This window comes from Hemitrygon akajei, chromosome 29 (genome assembly GCF_048418815.1).
Source record: "Hemitrygon akajei chromosome 29, sHemAka1.3, whole genome shotgun sequence".
Classification (NCBI taxonomy): domain Eukaryota; kingdom Metazoa; phylum Chordata; class Chondrichthyes; order Myliobatiformes; family Dasyatidae; genus Hemitrygon; species Hemitrygon akajei.
Window position 1 is genome coordinate 25,841,959 of NC_133152.1, and position 20,326 is coordinate 25,862,284.

General features: G+C 38.8%; 1 protein-coding gene across 5 annotated transcripts in view; it reads right to left on the minus strand.

Annotated features, from left to right (window-relative positions):
* ubr4 (ubiquitin protein ligase E3 component n-recognin 4) overlaps positions 1–20,326 on the minus strand; it is a 203,341-nt gene that overhangs the window by 146,148 nt on the left and 36,867 nt on the right. For all 5 annotated transcript variants that reach the window (XM_073031943.1, XM_073031941.1, XM_073031942.1 and 2 more), the window contains exons 14-28: positions 16,849–16,966; positions 15,702–15,889; positions 14,344–14,503; positions 12,496–12,581; positions 10,995–11,164; positions 10,375–10,657; positions 8,904–9,045; positions 7,248–7,327; positions 6,919–7,047; positions 5,967–6,149; positions 5,134–5,256; positions 4,313–4,542; positions 3,244–3,365; positions 2,446–2,543; positions 1,547–1,704 (exon numbers count right to left, since the gene is read on the minus strand). In XM_073031943.1, coding sequence (XP_072888044.1) covers positions 1,547–1,704; positions 2,446–2,543; positions 3,244–3,365; positions 4,313–4,542; positions 5,134–5,256; positions 5,967–6,149; positions 6,919–7,047; positions 7,248–7,327; positions 8,904–9,045; positions 10,375–10,657; positions 10,995–11,164; positions 12,496–12,581; positions 14,344–14,503; positions 15,702–15,889; positions 16,849–16,966 — 2,270 coding nt within the window. The remainder of the gene's footprint in view (positions 1–1,546; positions 1,705–2,445; positions 2,544–3,243; positions 3,366–4,312; positions 4,543–5,133; positions 5,257–5,966; positions 6,150–6,918; positions 7,048–7,247; positions 7,328–8,903; positions 9,046–10,374; positions 10,658–10,994; positions 11,165–12,495; positions 12,582–14,343; positions 14,504–15,701; positions 15,890–16,848; positions 16,967–20,326) is intronic.

Here is a 20,326-nt window from a genome sequence, read left to right on the forward strand (position 1 = left end):
TGGGCCAAGGTCCTTCATCAATACCGGAAAGGAGTGGAGCAGAAATCAGAATGTGGTGGGAAGTGGGAAAAAGAGTACAGGCTAGCAGGTGATAGGTGAGACCAGGTGAGGGAGAAGGTAGGTGGGTGAGGGAGGGGTGGGGCAATGATCTGAGAAGCTGAGAAGTGATAGGTAGAAGAGGTAAAGGGCTGAAGAAGAAGGGATCTGATAGAAGAGAACAGTGGAATAAAGGGAAGGAGGTGGGGAACCAAGGGAGGGGATGGGCAGGTCATGAGAGCAGTGGAGGAGAATGAGCAAGAGGGCCAGCGGAATGGGGGGGGGGCACAAAAACAGGGGAAAGGGAATCAGAGGGGAGTGGTTACCACAAATAAGGGATATTGATCTTAACAATATCAGGTTGGAGGCTATCCAGGTGTTGCTCTTCCAACCTGTGTTTGGCCTCATCTGGCAGTAAAAAAGGTCATGAACAGATATGTCAGTGTTAGACTTTTTCGAGCACCTTTGCTCTGTCCGCTGCCAAAGGTAGCCACCCATTTAAATTCGACTTCCCATTCTCACATTAACATGTCTGTCCATGGCATCCTCTGCTGCCACAATGAAGCCAAGTGCAAGGTGGAAGAGCAACATCTCATATCCCACCTGGGTGGCCTCCAACCTGATGGCATGAACATTGAATTCTCCAATTTCATGGTACTACACTCTTCTGTGTCCAATATTTTGTGAGTGTTGCTCAAGATTTCCAGCATCTGCAGAATATCTTGTCTACTAAGGAATACATAGTTTGAGGAAGGGAAACAATTATATATGATGTGCAACCAACAGTTCCATTCATAGAGGCCTTAATATAGCAAAATGTCAGCAAATTGTATTCAATTAAAATTGACACTGAGCCACATAATGACATGCCCAGGCAGCTGACAACAGTAGGTGCTGAAGAATTAATACCACATCCTTTGAAAACTCTAAACGCAACTTTAGTTTTATACTGGATGCCACGTACAGAAATTACTGCATCAAGCAACAAAAATGGCTGAAGCTCTCTCAGCTACATGTTTATAAGATCTAATGGTAAAATATATATATTTTTTTAAATTCTGGAAACATGCACTGCAATCAAAGGTAGAGGACTGATAAACTGGTCAACTCCCCAGTCATAAGGTGAAAACTACCACAAGAGTTATGTAGCGGTTAGTGCTGCTGACACACAGCTTCAACAACTCATAATCAATCTTGATCTGAGGTGCTCTATGTGCAGCTTGCATGGTCTCCTTGTGAATATGAGGTTCTCTCTGTAACCACTTGTGATTCCCCTTCTCATCCTAAAGGTAGACAAGTTAATTTATTATAATTATCCTCATAAAATTCATGGTGGAGAGAGACCAGGGCACAAAAAAATGTGTGAGGGAAATGCTCAAGATGTGTAATTGACACAACAGGCTAAATGGCCTTCAGGGTTGTACGGACAACATGAAATACAAGAGATTATTAACATTGGAACCTTTTAAGTCACGCTGCAGGGTAATCTCAAAATCAACAATCAACTTACACTATAAGGTCACCAGTGAGTCTGACCAATGACAGTAGAATATGCTTTAGGCAGGCAGCCAGTGGCAGACTCTGATTTGACAACGTGCCAAGATGTGCAGCCTGGATGGCACTAATGTAGCTCTCTGCAGGAATGATGTCATTTGCGAACGCATTCCGCTAGGAAGAACACAAGATGGCAAAAAGAAATCAAGATTCCTTTAAACACCTGCATAATATTAAATTAATCATAACATAAATATAATAATTTTATCAAACACTGGGAGAAATTGCTGTGCTATATAGTGTAAGAACCCTTAGAGAGCCTATCTTGATAATAATGACACTGAAATTTGACAATGAAGAAATGAATGGACTTGTATCAAAATTACAGAATACTCAGCTCAATAGGTCTAAATTAAATCAAAAGAACAGAATTCCTGATATATCAATGTTCTCTTTATTTAAACTGTTTTATTCAATGCAGCCAAGGTTTCTCCTTCCATTAATAACTCTTGATTGTGCATCCCTTTAGAAAAATTTCTCTCGAATCTATTTAACGTTAACAGCTTCCTCACTCCAGATGCATTTTATTCTATTTATAGCATCCATTCATACATTTAAACACAACTTACTTACTACATAATATCCTCTTTCAATAACAACAACTCCACTTCCAATTGCACTTTTGATTCTTCATGATTCTTCTTCACAACTTATTAATGAAGTTTAACTTATCTAAGCACTGAATAATTCAGAGGGATGAGGTAGCTTCTCAGACGGCAAGGGTATCATGGTCTTGGGGGTAAAGCATGAAAGTGTAGCTAAAGCCAAAGTTTAGAACAGTCGTAGCAGAACAACCTAAGTCCCACTAGTGTCCTAAATTCTTCTACTGTCAAATGTGCATAACATATCACCTACCCATGATCCGATGTTGGGAAACTCATTGGTGTGAACATTGTTCCATGTTTCACACAGTGTCTGAACAGCCGATGGTAGGTTCTGTATTACCAATTGAGCTGTAAAGCCAACAGGAATTATTTCACTTTTCAGTATCATACTTCAGACAGACAGAAATTCTAGATCAGCAGTACACCAGCCTTCCTTGAGACACCAGTCATAATTTAAAGTAAACTGAGCATCATGACCATAACTTATTCCTTCATCTCCATCCATAATAAGCTGGAGTTGAAATCATTTCCTACATTACCTTGCAGTTTTAAGGCATATAGAAACCTTAGGAGGATATGACTGACGCTCATTAAAAAAAAACTTTAGGGCAGTGATAAATTTTGTTTTCTTCACATAAACTAATGCAATCACCAATACTTCCAGTTAATTTATCAGAGTGGCATTGTCACACAAAAGAAGTCCCAATTTCGAACTGCAACCAGCATCAAGATTGTCAGGTAAAACAAGAGAGTAGAGAGAGAAAAAAAACAAACAGGACCCTTGTATGTGAACAACTTCTGTAGCCTTTGTGGAAGGATCTGAAAGCGTTAACATAATGGCACAGTTGGGCCAGATTTGATTAAATCAGTCTGCCTATGCCCGAACCCAGGTTCAAACACTGAAGTGTCATGAGGGTAAATGGGTGGAAGAATACTGGCAACCTGATCGAAGGGAAAGAGCTTGGAAATTTTATTTTATAAAGAACAAAACCAATGACTTATTCTGCCATCTTGTTGGTGGCAATGGAAAATAATATTCTGTCCTTACCAACAGAGTTAGTCTTGCAACGGGCAGATCCAATCGCCAATGCTGCTGCATAACCTCGCAGCTTCTCGTCAGTTGGGCTCTCAGTTGAGCCCTCTTCACAGAGGCTCCTCAGTAGATATGACCTAACAGCAATCACCAAGCAATCGATTTATAACATAACTAGTTGAAATGTACAGATAATCAAGAATTCAACATTAACAATCAAATCACACCTGCACATCTTAAGGAGTTATTTATTCTTCACAACAGATTAAATGTTGTCAGTCAGTTGAATAAATACATCCTTTCAGCTCAACAATCTGATCTAGAAAGTTGGGATTTAAAGATGTTTCTTTTCAGCAATGTGTGAACATTCTTGGTGAAAAATTAGAAAAGTTTTAAAATAGAGCCTAACACAAGAACATTGATGGCTTAACAAACTGGTCACAGTTGCCACTAAATAATAATTGAAAAGAAGCGAAAAAAAACTGACACAAGCAATTAAGCATTTCTAAGTTTGTGGTTGAGTTGTTGTACAGTGTTGGAACCTTTCATATGACATGGAACTATCGGAGAAATACAGTAGTTAGCTGAGAAAATGGGGGACATCTCCCTTATTAGGGAGAGAGAGAGAACCTGTGGTTTGTCGAATGCTGGATGAAATGCGACAGTCTTTGGGGTAACTGCAAGGTCCGTGTCTTTGCTATCGCCTAGCTCACGCTTATGCTTGGTAGTGGGTGCGCTTTTTTTTGGCCGGTGGGAGGGGGATTGTTGCTCGCTGCTATTTACTCGCAGGAGGGGGGAGCTGGGGGAGGGGTTCTCATGTTTAACTGTCGGTTATTCTTCGGGGCACTTCTTCTGTTTTCATGGATGTTTGCAAAGAAAGGGCATTTCAGGATGTATATTGCATATTTCTCTGACATTAAAATTCGACCTTTGAAGTGCTTTTTTTTTAAAAAAGAAAATTATCGTGTATATTTTGGTGCGATGAAATGCTTGATGCCAAAACAGAGCAGCTAAATTTGGCAACAATCAGCATTTCATTCAGGAATTTTAATGTTAAAAAATGCACAAGTATTCTGTTTCGTACCTGGCAAAGGTAGCATACATGCTAATAAGCTGAAGAGTTGCAGGAAGCAAATTCTTTGTGATCTCAGAGGTCTTGTGTGATTCATTTTCTGCAGCCACTTTGGAAAAGTACTCATCCAAAGAAACCTGGACCTTTGATATGACTGCATCAAGTGTATAGATGGTCTGCATGTTAGGGAGACGACTTAGTGGCAGAATAGTAGTTGCATCTATTCCACAACAGGACGATACCTAAATTTAAAAAAAAAGAAACTCCTTTTAAAGCTTTTGAAAGGAAAATAGTATTAATATCAAACATATAGATGCTAAATGAGTGTCTATAAAAGAGAGAACAGCATCACAAAAAATATTCAAAGGAAGTGAATAGATAGAACTATTGCACATTAGGAGTTCTGAGAAAAGCATCCAATTCACAGTCACAATTTTTTAAATGATACATCCTTTAGCAACTACTTAAAGGTTGATCGGAAAATTCTACAGAAATTTCGGCTCCTTGAACTTGCTTTTCTTTGACAGCAAGCCATGATACGATGTTAAAGGGGCCCCAGCTGCCGAAAGGAGCAGCCCAACCATCCAGTGTACCGGTCAGAAGAGACATTGTACTAAAATAAGCAGTATCAATGGGAAGTTCTTCACTTCTGCGATGAGCTGTTGTGTTCATCTTGATCCATGTTCTACCCCAAAACATATCTTTGTAAAATATTATGGCAATGACATAGCAACTATTCAATGATTAAGGCCACAATGCAGTTAACACAACCTGATATACCGAAACAAGTAACACATTCAGACAGAGAGCATACAGGCATAGTTTCTTCTTACCTGCCTGGCAACATACTCCTCTGCAAGTTCTACATCATACTTCACAGAACTGCATTTGGTATTGGCCAGTTCTACCAGTGAATCAGCATGGTCTGGCTTCATGCCCTGTCGCACAAGGTGATCCTTAAGTAAAACAAAAGCATACATTTGTGAACTCAAGGTACTAAGCTGGTCACTGATCAGCTACCATTTCTTCTTAAAAAAAGCATTACTCTTCACTTCTACCACGGTAATTCTCCACCCGCTATAATATTTAGATAGTTTAACAGCTCAAAAACATTAACTGATACAATGCTTAATGGCAGATTCTATCCCAGAACAGGTCCCAGTACCTCACAGAAAAATGTTTGGTGCCTAGTCCACAGAGGTGAAAGTTAAGGGAACAGTGCACAATCCGTAAGTGAATACATATCCTTCATTTCTAAATTAATTCTCAGCCACTATCTTGGAACTTCCTTGAAAAATGCCTGTTTCATTAGACAAGGACGAATTCTGCAACCTTATGTTCCGGCCACTGCTAGTTCTTTGCCTCAAATCAGATGTGAAGCAATTCTGGCACGGATATAGTGAACCTTGCATGAAAGAAGGCCTTAAGAACAAAAGGACGAAAGTGTGAAATAAAACAGAAGCAATTTTTGTAGATTTTGCAATAATGTGAACTAGGAGTCTGGTCTTTCTTCCAGCCAAACATTTTCCTCTTCAACACATCCAGTTTCCTAGCATTCAAATAGAATTTCAAATAGCATTCAAATCTCATTCAAATAGAGTCTTTTTGATATATTAACTCAGCACCTTTGCACCTACATGCCACTAGGGGTTGCACATGCCTTTACCTTGATCCAGGTTGCATATGTACTGATACAAAGGCGTGATGACCATCGAAGCGTATGCAGGATGTCGCATTCATTCAGCTCTGTTGTACTCATTGCCACTTGATTAACATAGGCTTTTGATGGCGGCATGATTCCCAGGATCCTCCACAAAATCAAGAAGTAATACTGAACAGAGCATGCCTCCTAGAACACAAAGTCAACAAGGGAACAAAGCTAAAACAAATAAACTGGTAAAGACTTACTGCACAAAACATAAGTAACCCAAAAAATAACTGGTTAATTCGGAATCCACTGCAACCCTCATTAAATAAACCCATATTTGTCAATAAATTATATAGGGGTCAATAAAATAGCAGAGCTTGTCAGTTAACTTAGCTTTTAGGAACATGGTGTGTATGAAACAAATAAATGACAATTAATCATTTTTTAAAAATCCATTTTGTACGCATCTACATCAATTTTTATATACAAAAAGTAGTAAAATCTAAGTATCTATACAACATTAAAATTACTTGATTTTTTTAATAATAAGATTTATCCAAAATTAAGATCGAAATTTTGCTAGGTGTAGTGAAATGAAGTATCTGTAGACACTTAAACTACAAACCACTGATCCAATTGAACTCTAATGACTGAAGAAACATGCAGCAGAACATGTAACTGAAATAAACAAATGTTCCATAGTAACCAGAAATCTAAATTTAAGTCAGTAGAAAAGTTTTACATGGACTCAGACCATCCAACCAAAAACATCTGTGGTAACAGACTGCTTTCAAAAATTGTTTTTTTAAAAACATGATTTGAGAAAGTAGTATTTGAACAGGCAAAGTGCAAGTGAGGGAGAGAATAAAATGAACAGCATTCTCAGACAATCGAGTATAAACAGAAAATGTCAAACTGCCTCTCCCACTCTCCCAAGAGTCTGTAAGCAACATATGCCCCTTTAAATTACCACAGGTGTTGCATTCTTGTGCTCTTCACGCTTGAGAGCATCAAACTGTGAGCCAGCTGACAGTAACAAGATCAGTGATGCGTATAGGTCATCATACTTTAAAGCAGCACTGAAGAGAACATCAAAGACCTGTGGAATAAGTGGAGAAATAAGAGCGAAAAAATACATCAATAAACATTGTACAAACCTTTAAAAAAGGTTCACTATCAATCAAAAGGCATTAGTGTTTTGTGCACTATATATCCAACTTGTATTATTGCCATTACCATTATCATCAAATATAGTATATAATTTTATAATTCTGTCAGATCCTACTCCATGACTCTCACCGTCTCATCTAGCTTGTTGCTGTCATCACCAGAAGTCTCATGAGAAAGAACGCTGTAGAATTTAGGTAAAGGCGCAGACTCTGGAACAGGAACAGTAAGACATCAGAAATAAAATCTAATCAAAGCAATAACTCTTAAGGCAACGATGTACAGGACTGAATTAAGACTAGTTATAGATATTAGTAACACAAGAACAAACTTGACAACCCTCTGATATTTACTGGCCTAGTCCATCAAAGGCTTCAAAACTCGGCCATTTTACTAATTCTGAACACCAGTCACTCCCTGTATAAGCGCTTTCATATCTATACCTTTCACATGGCCTTGGTCTTGCTACATGCAGTATAGACTGGATTATTAGCTAAAAAGGTGCAAAAGATTTTGAACTTTGGGCAATCATCAACAAACGTCTTCTCTTGTGAGTGGTTATGGGAGGAAGGTTATTGATGGCGGTGAGGCTGAGAAAACTGTCCTGAGAAACTCCTGCAGTGAGGTCCAACAACCACTGGAATACTGATGCCTTGAATTCAGTTTTACCAAGGCTCCTTGCAGCCACAATCAATCAAATGATGCCTTAATACCAGAGCAGTCACTCTCACTTCACTTCTGGCTTTGCAACAAGACTACAATGGTCTGGGGTTGAGTGGTCCTAGCAAAATTGAAAATGGACAACAGTGAGCTGCTTTTTGGATAAAAGGTCCCATGTGTCAGCACTACTGAGTACACAATCACTTGCTGCTGATTGAAGTGAAAGGGCAAAATTAAGCTGGCTTGGTAATCGTCCAGATTATTTGTGAACAAGGCATAGTTGCTTAATTTTCTGGATAGATCCCACTGTTACAACTACACTAGGACTAGTGGGTTAGTTTGAATGCAAGTCTTCTGTACTACTACCAGGAGGTTGCCTGGTCCTATTGTCTCTGCTGTAGCTAGTGCTCACAACTATTTACTGATATCATGCAGAGTGATTTAAATAGGATTTTGATGGTGGGAAGCTTGGGATAAAGCACAAATGTATCACCCATACAACACTTCCAGATGAACATGTTTCGCTGCCCATGCTTAAGTGGATACTATGATCTGGAGTAAATATTCATTACTCTCAGGGTTAATCCTTCCTCTATCCATATACATATTAATGTATCTCCCCCTCTGGTGGTTTTGTCCTGACAATGCAAGATGTACCGAGGATTGTGATGGAAGAGTTTGGTTTATCACCCATAAAGTAAGATTCTGCAAGTATACAAGCGGTTACTTAACCTGTTAGCAGATAGTTCTCACAATTTAGACACCAGATACAAGAATGTCTGCAAGGATTTTGTACGACTGACTGTACTAAAGATGTCTTTGGTATGTCTGAATTCAATGCCTAGCTTGATGCCCAGTTTTAATCTTTTTCTTTAACAGGCCAGGGTTCAGGCCTCTCAGAAGACATTTGAGTCACTTGAGTTCTTGCAGGTCAGGATTTGTATGTAGGCAAGACTGCATGAGTACAACAGAATAAATATTTATGACAATCCAGTAGTTGTGAGGTTATTGTTACTAACTTGTCGCTTCATAAGATTCAGATTAATGACCAATTCATTTTTTTCCTACACAGCATAACCAATACGTTAAGTTTAACCTGACCCCCTGTATTTACTGTCTTTGTCATACCTGTCCCACTGTGTTTTGCCCAGTTTTCTTCAACCTCTTTAAATCCATGATAAAATGGTATATGACGCCGGCCAGATTCCTGGGTACCACTGGCACTGGTGCCAGCAGTGCATGCTGGTGGAGTTAGTAGATTGTACTGAACCTATAATACAAAATCTCAATCTTAGCCACAAGCTGCTTCTAATATTTGCTGTCCCATTAACATTCTTACCTCACATTTATGCCTCTATATCATTTATGCCGCTTTAAAAAAAAGGAACAAACAAATCAACTCTCTCTTATTTAACCAAGGAAACAGATTATCCAAATTAGACCATAATAGGCAAACAAAACTGCAGGTTTAGATCAGAATTGACAAGAGATTATGCTGAAATAAAAAGCTGTGGCTGATGAATATCATAAAGGGGCTAAACAGGGAAGACAAACTGCAAATAAAGAAACTCAATATATAAATATTGGCAAGATAGATGGAAGAAAAACAGAAATTCATCAAAATACTGAAACAGAAGCAAAACAAAATCAGGCTTGGAGAATGAGGATTAAATCAAGATAAACTATGGAAATACATGGTTGAAAGAATGAAAATCTTCGTTCAACTGTTCAAACAAAAAGGGTTTAATCAGTTTTTCCACCAATTCAGGAAAGGAATCAAGCTAGTACTACAGAAAAAGACAAGTAACTGGACAATGAAAGGCAAAGGTGTGCCTGTAGAGTCTGGACAGCTGAGAAACACCTTTGAGCATTTATAGCCAGAACGAACAGATGTAGGACATCCTGAGTGGCTAAGTACTAGTTAGCAATGTGTGTTTTCAGCAACGTAGATAAAGTTACATGTAGATTTTAGATCTTCTATTCACTTTCATGAGGCTTTTAAATTTCATGCTTTGGCATATTTTTGTTCTGGAGTGGTAAAGGGGGAACCAATTGACTCTGAATTTAACTAACATCCACCAAGAACTGACAGGAATGCAAGTATTTCCAATTGGTTTTCATTACAGCATTGGCAGATGTTTCCTTTAACGACACTTATGGAATTACTGTTGCAACATGAATTGCAATTAATGATTGTTAAAAGGTTAAAGAAAGCTTACAAATATGCTTTTGCTTAATTGACTAAATACTGAATATAATGTTCCATGTGCACTTCTGCTCAGATGAATTAGATGGTTTCCCAGCCAGCAAAGCCAGACAGGCATCAGAACAACATGGTAGCATAGCGGTTCAGGTAATGCATTACAGCGCCAATGATCTGGGTTCAGCTCCCTGTGCTGCCTGTAAAGAGCTTGAGAGGAGATATGACCTTGTGCTTACATGCACATGGCATTCATTCAGAAAGTGCTCCCTTATTGGCTCCATGCGCTAACAGCTTCAATGGTGCCTCACTCCACCAATTCGAGGACCACGTCGTAGTTACATTTTTATAGGTTTATTCACAACACAGATTTTCAACCATTGCTGAATTGGTCCATACCTGTTCAAATAGGTACATTGGCACTTTTGAATACTGCTGAAGGACATATTCAAAAACCAGCAGCAACCTAGCAAGTGACAGTGGCACACATCGAAGCTGAGTCTCTGACTTCGACGCCACTTCAACAATCACTTGTGCGCACATCGTGAGCACCATGCGCCGGCCACTCTCTGAGAAGTTATGGAAAATTAGCAGAAGAAGTTGAAGATGTTCAACATTTAGGTCTTCGGAGTCAGTTGGTAATACTCCCTGGAATATATTCTGCTTCAGTGTCCCAATAAACCTGCAGTGAGAAAGAGATAAGTATTCATTTTAAAGAATGCAATGAAATGTCACAGGATATAACTTCTTTTTCCCCCATTATGAATGGTAAGTATTCCAAAACTGCACAAAGAAAACAATAAGGCATTTAATCAACCCTGTCTATGATTCCTCTGTCAATGGACTATCACTCATTTAAAGTCTGTTCAATAATAATGACCATTTTTCATCAAATAAATCAGCAATACAAATAATCCTATTTGCTTCAATTCCATATTCAACATAGAAAAGAAATAAAACAAAATATAGAAATAGACTGGCAACATCTTTTCAATTACTTTTAGTTAAGAATTTCTTACCTTTCCCAGATTTTAATGCACTCTGGGACATCTGGATCACCCTGTGACTTAGCTTTGTGCTGCCAGATTAGTAACAAGCGTGAAAGTACAGAGAGGCTCTGCGAGTGGACATATAAAGGCCATGGACCCTCTGAAAAAGGTGCGATCCCCAGCTGCTGCAGTAGTGTGTTCTGGGTAAAACAATACAGAATTACTATTGTGATGTTGAATATGATTAGCACAACAGGATAATCCGTAACACAACACTATACCAGATTTTGGATCTGCATCATACTACATACACAGAATTTAGTACTTTAAAAAATCTGCTCCCAAAGGGACGTGTAGGAATTTAATTTATTTTTATTGAAGTGCCGTACGAAACACCAATATATACATCTATGTGTATTTAATCATCACTGAAGAACATGGACTGTCCCCACCCTGTCCACTCATCTGAAATATACAGAAAAACATAGGGAGAAAATATAGTTGTGAGAATGATCGAAATATTAACAGATACTACACCATGTTATAAGAAGGAATTGCTGAAATTCCTCCCCCCCCACACACACACGTAGTAAAAAGAATAAAAGGTAAACAGAAATAATAAGCAAAAGAATTGTAATAATTGTTAAAAGGATCAGGAAGAAAAAGAATAGCAATCAAATTGAGTGTAATCAAAGGATGTATACATCACTGCCATAGAACAGGCATCATGAAAAGGAAACAACAAAATCTGTTTCTCTCTTCACTAAAATATACAGCTACAAGACATGCATTTCAGAATTCTGCTAATAAAGTTGGTAAGATAATTTTCATTCAGGTCAAACACCAAAAACTAAAGATCTTCACAGTTTACACCAACAGCTGAAGATAAAAAAGTTACAAAAAAAAAGAGACGATTATTTTGAGGACCCAAACAAACATCTTGTTAACAGAGACATCAGAAATATCTGTGGAAAGCAGTGGAGTTAAAGTACCAAGACCTTTCCAAAGTATTGTAATGTCTATTTGAAACTTTTAGCACACTAGCTTTGATTCCTCTGCCAAAGAGCATCCTTGGATGCTGGAGACAACTAAATAATTAATTTGAAGGAGCTATTTAATAGGATTGCAGATGTTAAAACACTGGCAGAATTATCAGCAAATATGAAAAAGGCTGGCCACAGAACAAGAGAAATTACCAAGTAGTACAGACATTACACCATGCAAGATCACAGAAAACACAACTGTAAGAACAACTCAGCTGTTCATTGCATTCCACTTACTCATCCATTCACTCTGACACAGGCCAACCGCTATGAACAAAAGCCACAATTTCTTTTATTTCTCACATCAGTCTATGTTACTCACAAAAGACTATTTCACAGATGTTAAAAAATGAAACTAAATATCATATGTTTTCATTCAAAGTAACATTTCACTACAGGAACAATCATAAGCGATGAAGGCACACATATAAGAATATTGTCAATGTTAACAGAATTCAAGGACAGTCAGCAAAGCACTGTGGACTCACCTGCAGAATTGGTGATGGAAGGTCAGAGGTAACCATTGAATGGTTGAAGTGATACAATGCCACTGCAAAATCCTCATCTGAGGATCCTATGCACAAAAAAAAGTATAAGAGAAATAAAAACGATAAGACACAAGCAGAATTAATCCAGTCTATTTCTCTGCAGTTACAAAGCTATGCTTCTAAGGAACATGACATTAGATTTTTTTAAAAAAATGTATTTTTTAAAAGTTATTTTTCAAAACAGTCGCCCCAAGTGACAACATTTAAGCAAACCTCTAATCATAAATTACGGGTTACATTAGTATTTCAACATATAGTTGCAAGAAAAAGTATGTGAACTTTTTGCCATTATCTGGTTTTCTGCATTAATTACTCATAAAATGTGGTCCAATCTTCATCCAAGTCATGTTAATAGACAAACATAATCTGCCTAAACCAGTAACACACAAACAATTGTACTTTCATGTCATTATTGAACACATTGTTTATGTCAACCTTTGTATTTAATAACTGGTAGAACATCCTTTCAAAAGTCTTCTATAGCTACTGATCAGACTTGCACAACAGCGAAGAGGAACTTTAAATCATTCCTCCATACAAAGTTCATCAATATTTCTGTGATACCTTGCATGAACAGCACTCTTCAGGTCATGCCACAGTATCTCAATTGAGTTAAAGTCTAGACTCTGACTTGATCATTCCAAAACATGAATTTTAAACTATTCTGTTGTTGATTTACTCGTGCTTCAGGATCAGTTTTGTTGCATCATCCAACTTCTATTAAGCTTAAGGTGATGGACCGCTACCCTGACATTCTCTCGTAAAATGTCTCGATACAATATTAACTGTTCCCTCAACAATTGCAAGCTGTCCAGGCCCCGAGGCAGCAGAGCAGCCCCAAACCATGATGTTCCTTCCACCATGCCTCACAGCTGGGATGAGATTGTGGTGTTGGTGTACAGTGCTCTTTTTCCTCCAAACATAGCAGTGTGCATTTCTGCAAAAAGCACCTTTTGTCTCACCTGTCCACAGAACATTGTCCCAAAAACGTTGTGGAACATCCAGGTGGTATTTTGCAAACTTGAGATGTGCAGCAATATGTTTAATGAAGAGCAGTGGGTTTCCGTCATGCTATCCTTCCATGAACACCATTCCTGTTCAGTGTTTTTCTTATAGTGGACACATGAACAGAGACTTTAGTAAGTTCTAGAGACTTCTGCAAGTCTTTTGCTGTTACCCTTGGTTTCTTTTTCACCTCCTTCACCATTCATTAATTGGAACACCTGACTCCATAGAGCTTTTGCAGACGACATTACCCCAGAGGTTCACATACTTTTTTGAACCTAGACTGTGATTGTTTAAATAATGTACTCAGTAGTAAAGAGAAGTAGTACAATTATTTGAGTGTTATTAATTTAGGCAGATTGTATTTCTCTATTATTTGACTTAGATGAAGATTAGACCACATTTTTTGAGTTATTAATGCAAAAAAAAGCTAATTGCAAAGGTTCACAAACTTTTTCTTGCAACTAACTGCAAACTCTTAACCTTTTTCAATACACACAAATACTCCTGCCTATTCCAGCAAATCATTGGGTGTCCACAAAAGTTTATTTTATGGTAGATAGACATATACCTACAGGCAAAGACCAGATTAATCATTTTTCCTCCACTGAATTACAATATGGAGCCAGCAATTAAAACTTTCATTTGCTTCTTCCTATTTCAGAAGTAATGCAGTTCTTAGGGGCTGAAAGAAAAGGCTTGGGTTTAAGCAAAAATTATTTCTCCATAGTTAAGCTGTAGATTGTTAGTAGCTAACACTAAAGTAGCATCCTAACCCCTAACCTTTGGTTCCATCTTTGTCCACGTCTTTGATGATGCTTGCTAGCGTCATCATATGCTGTTCAGTCAGAGACACACTCAGGTAATTCCGGATGAAGTTGTTCTTTGAGTTCAGCATTGAAGATGTAATGAAATTAAGGATGCTTGAAGCAAGGTTGAGAAACTGGAAAATAATGTTTATAAATACATTAAACATGCAGATTTCACTGGAAATCAGACAATCTCATTCTCTAGCAACTGGAGGATCTCAGTGAGTCTAGAGGCATTTGCACGGTGAAAGGAATTGTCAACGTTTCAGGTCAAGACTGTGCTTTGGTTTATTCTTCACTCTAGATCAGGGGTCCCCAACCTGGACGCCACTGACCTCTCGCTTAATGGTACAGGTTCCCCCCGCTATCCGAAGGTAGAGCGTTCCTATGAAACTGTTTGTAAGCCGAAATGTCATAAAGCGAAGAAGCAATTACCATTAATTTATATGGGGAAAATTTTCAGCATTCCCAGACCCAAAAAATAACCTATCAAATCGTACCAAATAACACATAAAACCTACAATAACACCAACATATAGTAAAAGCAGGAATGATATGATAAATATACAGCCTATATAAAGTAGAAATATTGTATGTACGGCGTAGTTTCACTTAGCAAAATCGGAAAGACAGTGAGCCAAAATCGATTTGGAGAAAAAGAACTGGCACATACACACCTACACACATACATGCATACGTACGTACACGCGTACGCATGTACACGCATACGCACAGAACTGCCCGCACAAGGCTTCACAGTCGTGGTAGTCTTTCTCGGGGTAAACACACATATAAAGCGGGTGTCTTTTTTTCGTAAAAGCGAAAATCCTCTTTGGTTAGCGAAAACAGGTACTAATGTAGGTCCTTTGTAACAGCGAGTTGTCGTAAAGCGAACGTTCGAAAAACGGGGGCCACCTGTATCGGTCCATGTAATAAAAGAGGTTGGGAACCTTTGCTCTAGATTCTAGCATCTGCAGTCTCATGTGTCTCCAGTACCATTCTCTAGTACTACCCACAGTTCTATCTCTAATATCATTACAGTCCTTGGTGAAAATTTATGCCTAATGTTTAATTCTATAGGATTAAACCTGATAAATCCTGAAGTACTGAGTAAGTCAAGAGTTGAAATTAAATTTCAATAGTTGTGACAGCATGTAGATTACTAAGTTTCAGTTGCTCCAAACACAATCTAAAACTAATAAAATAATCAGGGAATTAAAAAGACAGTAATATGATTAAATATGGGAGATTCAGAAGCAAAGCAAAAAATATTTTTACTTCCTGACTGTTAAAGTCGTACATTGTACCATTTTACTGATGTAAATTACTCACCAACTCAGGGTCTCTGCGACTTGCTAGTATGTTGCCATTCTCTCCAGTAGTCTGTTTATTTGGACTCTTCAGCCGTGGGGAACTTTCAAGGGGAGGTGGTGGGGGTGGAGGGGGTGGTGCTGATTTTTCCTTACTGGGTGAGATGGTTTCTTCAAACCATTGGCCAAGAATTGGTTCACTGTCATCATCTATGAAGTACAACACATATAAGCTGTTCATAGCAAAGATAGTTCAAGTAACAACAGCATATCTTACATATAGCTTAATTATAAGTAACTACAAACTCAACTGCAAAATTAAAGTGTAAAATGAAACCTTTAAATGAAACAAGCCCTTGTGGGTTAATACACAAATGACTGGAGAATTCAGTTAGTCAGGCAGCATATATGGAGTGAAATGGACAGTTGACATTTTGGGCCAAAACTCTTCATCAGGACTGCAAAAAAGGGTGACAGACAGTCTAAAAAGGGTGGGGTTGAGGAGGGGTACAGCAAGTGCTGACCAGTGACAGGTAAATCCAGGTGAGGGAAAGATAGACAAATGGGGGAGGGAGAAGAGCGGGAATGATGCAAAATGTCAGGAGATGATAGAAGTGACAAAGGGCTAAAGAAGATAGAACCTCTCCAAGCCCTTGGTTTATCCGAATGGTCCTGTATTCCTGCCCTTATTAAAACCCACTTTGTATATTTTGTCCCCAAACACTTATCTGTATTCAAAACTTTTAACATTCAGCATCTAGTGCCTCTGCAGAATTACAAACATTCCAGCACGTTAAAAAAAGTCCCGATTCTTCTCTTCAACTTGATTCACTAATTGTCATCCACTTTTCAATTTACTGATCAAAGCAAATAATTCTCCAGCTACCTGTTGTTAGGCCACGTTTAATCCACTCAGAATTTTGAATGTCTCCATCAGATCTCTTTGTAGCTGTTCTAATTAAGAGCATCAAATTTTCTGTATGTGGAGTGTGCAGATAACTAAAGAGCACAAGCATGCTCACATTCAAAGGATGATGACTTGTGTGAATTCAAATTCTTACCCCGAAATTATTAGCTCATACCAAAATATCTAAAAATGTCCAAGTATCATCTATTACTTGCTTCAGCTTGTGTTAATTCTCAGAACACAGTACAAATATTGAGGCTACCTTGACTACTATCTTCTTCGGTGCTGCTGAAATCGTCTTCATAATAAGTGTTTGAATCAGTGGACGCGCTGACATCACTACTCACAGAGCCTTTGCGTTGGCGTTGAAGAACACAAGCCTAGAGATGGAAAATGAGAGAAGATTTATCACCACTTGTATAACCTGGTGAATCAAACAACAACACACAGGTCAGTACATGGAATTCCTAGTAAGCAACTTTGGTGCACAAATAAATAGGGGCTGTCATTATGATTCTAATGAGCAGTGATAAAATCTCTGTTTAAATGTCGCAAAAACAAAGGAGCTGGTCATGGACTACAGGAGGAATGACACCAGCTCACCCCTATTGACATCAATGGATCTGAGGTTGAGAGGGTGAACAGCTTTAAGTTCCTCAATATACACACTTGATCTGTACATACCGGCTGTATAGTGAAAAAAGCACAACAGCACCTCTTTCACCTTAGATGGTTGAAGATATCATTTGCCAAAAGACTGAAGCAGTTCAGAGAAGTTAGTGACTGGATAGATACAGAAAATTAATATTGACTTAAATAAACTTCAAGTGTAAAGGAGAATTAAATAAACGTTTCTCCAGATCCGATGCAACACAAAAAAAACATAAAAATAACGAACACAATAATTTTAAAAAAGCAATAAATATGAATACAGAGATTGATTGTATGTCCATAAAGTGACACTAGGCATAGGAATGTCTTGCAAACGGTGACTCTGAAAGAAAACGATTACGTGATGGGGTAGGTTAGTTGGTAGAGGTGCTGATCAGCCTTACAACTTGGAGAATGTAACTGTGTGCGAGTCTGGTGATCCTGTCATGGGTGCTTTCTATCCTCCTCCTCTTATGGAAATGGGATCAACAGTATATGAGCAGGGTGGGTGGAATTGTTATGATGTCACTGGCCTTTATCTGACACCTTTCTGTATACATGTCATTGATGGTGTGTCGGCTGTTGCCAGTGAGGTGGTGATGAAAAGTCTGTTGAGAAACAGCCAGCCACTGAAGATGCAAGGGGAGAAAGTTTATCCTTAAACAGAAACAAGAGATAAAGGGAGTAATCAGAAAATGTTTGTAGTGTACTCAGGTGGGTCCATTTTGTTTCCTGAGTAAGCACTGATTAGGTTTAAGGAACAGGGCAACACATACACAGAATGCTAGAGGAACTCAGCAGGTCAGGCAGTCTTTACAGAAAAGAGTAAACAGTCCATATTTTGGGCTAAGACCCTTCTTCAGGACTGGAAAGGAAGGGGAGAAGCCAGGATAAGAAGGTGGGGAGGGGGGAGGAAGAAGTACAAGGTGGTAAGTGATCAGTGAAACCGGGAGAGGGGCAGGGGTGAAATAAAGAGCTGGGAAGTTGAGAGAGGGGAAAACAGGAATGGGGAGTAGTTAAGGGGGGGGGGGGGGAGATAAGTTCGAGAGATCAGTGTTCATGCCATTAGGTTGGAGGCTGCCCAGAGGGAATATAAAATACTGCTTATCCAAACTGAATGTGACTTCATCATGACAATACAGGCCATTGACTGACATGTCAGAATGGGAAGGGGAAGTAAAATTGAAGTAGGTGGCCACCAGTAGATCCCATTTTTTATGGAGGACGGAGTGTAGGTGCTTGGCAAAGCGGTCTCCTGATCTACATCAGGTCTCACCGATATACAAGAGGCCACACTAAGAGCTCCAGATACAGTAGGTGACCCCAACAGACTCACAGGTGAAATGTCAGCTCACCTAGGACTGTTTGGGTTCCCGAATAGTGAGGGAGGAGATGTAGATATTTGTTTCACTTGCAAGGATAAGTGCCAGGAAGATCAGTGGGGAGGGACAAATAGACAAGGGAGTTGCACATGACGAGATCCCTGCAGAAAGCAGAAAGTGGGGGTAGGGAAAGATGTACTTGGTAATGGGATCCTGTTTGAGATGGCAAAGGTTACAGAGAATCATATGCTGGACGCAGAGGCTAGTGGATCGTAGGTGAGAACGAGAGAAACTCTATCCTTGGTATGGCAGTGGGCGGATGGAGTGAGGGCAGATGTGCCCGAAAAGAGAGATGTAGGTAAGCGCAGCGTTGATGGTGGAGGAAGGTAAGATCTTTGAAGAGGAGGACATCTCAGTTGTGCTGGAATGAAAATCCTCATCCTGAGAGCAGATGCGGCGGAGACGAAGAAACAGAGAAGGGGACAGCATTTTTACAATTGACAGGGTGGGAAGAGGTAGTCCAGATAGTTGTGAGAGTCAGTGGGTTTGTAAAAGATATCAGTAGATAGACTGTCTCCAGAGATGGAGACAAAGATCAAGAAAGGGGAAAGAGGTGTCGGAATTGGACCAAGTAAATTTGAGAGCAATGTGGAAGTTGAAAGTTTTTCTTAATATATGTTATTTCCATTTTTACACTATTTTTAATCTATACACACACACACACACACACAGAGTATTTGATTTTCTTGGTTATTTATTTATTTTTTCTCTCTATCTTATCATGAACTGCTACTGCTAAGTTAACAAATTTCATGACACATACCGATGAAAACAACACTAATTCTGATTCTGGAGGCAAAGTTGATGAAACTGACAAACTCAGCATGGGTGCAGGAATCAGCATCAATGCAGGCATCAATGTAGTATAGGAAGAGTTGAAGAGCAATGCTGGTGTAGGATGGAACAATGACTGTTCCAAGTAGCTGACAAAAAGGCAGACACAGCTGGGACCCATACAGGTGCCCATGGTTTGAATCGTAGATAAACTGTCTCCAGAGATGGAGACAAGAGATCAAGTCAATAGATAGACTGTCTCCAGATATGGAGATAGAGAGATCGAGTCAGTAGATGTCCTGTTTCCAGATATGGAGACAGAGATCGAGTCAGTAGATAGACTGTTTCCAGAGATTGAGTTAAAGAGATTAAGCAGGGTTCCAGAATCTGTTCAAAACACAAAAATAGCTGAGTTCACTAAAATCAAGAAAGCATTGCCAATACACTAAAAATGTCATCCTGTGGAAAGGAAAGAAAGAAAAGTGAAATATAACTAAAGAGTTTGGGTAAGGAGTAACATCCAAGGGCTCAAAGACAACTTTTATAATATCTTAAAAAGCAGAAATGGGACTTAAAAAAAAGAAAACCAATCTATTCAGTGTGAAATTTTCTGAGGAATGAAGTGGGTGATGATAGTTGCATATAAACTTGGCATTAACTCAATTTCAATCACTCGGCCACGTCATCGAGGGATGACCAACTGAGGGTTTACTTAATGGTCTCTTCTCTGACTGGTTATATTGTTCTCAGTATGTACAGCCCTTTTAAAAAAAAATAAAGTAAGTAGCCTGTACAGGAATGGTACAGTAACAATGATCAATCAGGAGTCAGAGTAGCAAGTACAGTTTTTTGTTGTCCCTATAAATAAAGAACACTGAACTCACAGAAGGCATCCAACACTGATTCACCAATAAGATATAACTTTAAAACTAT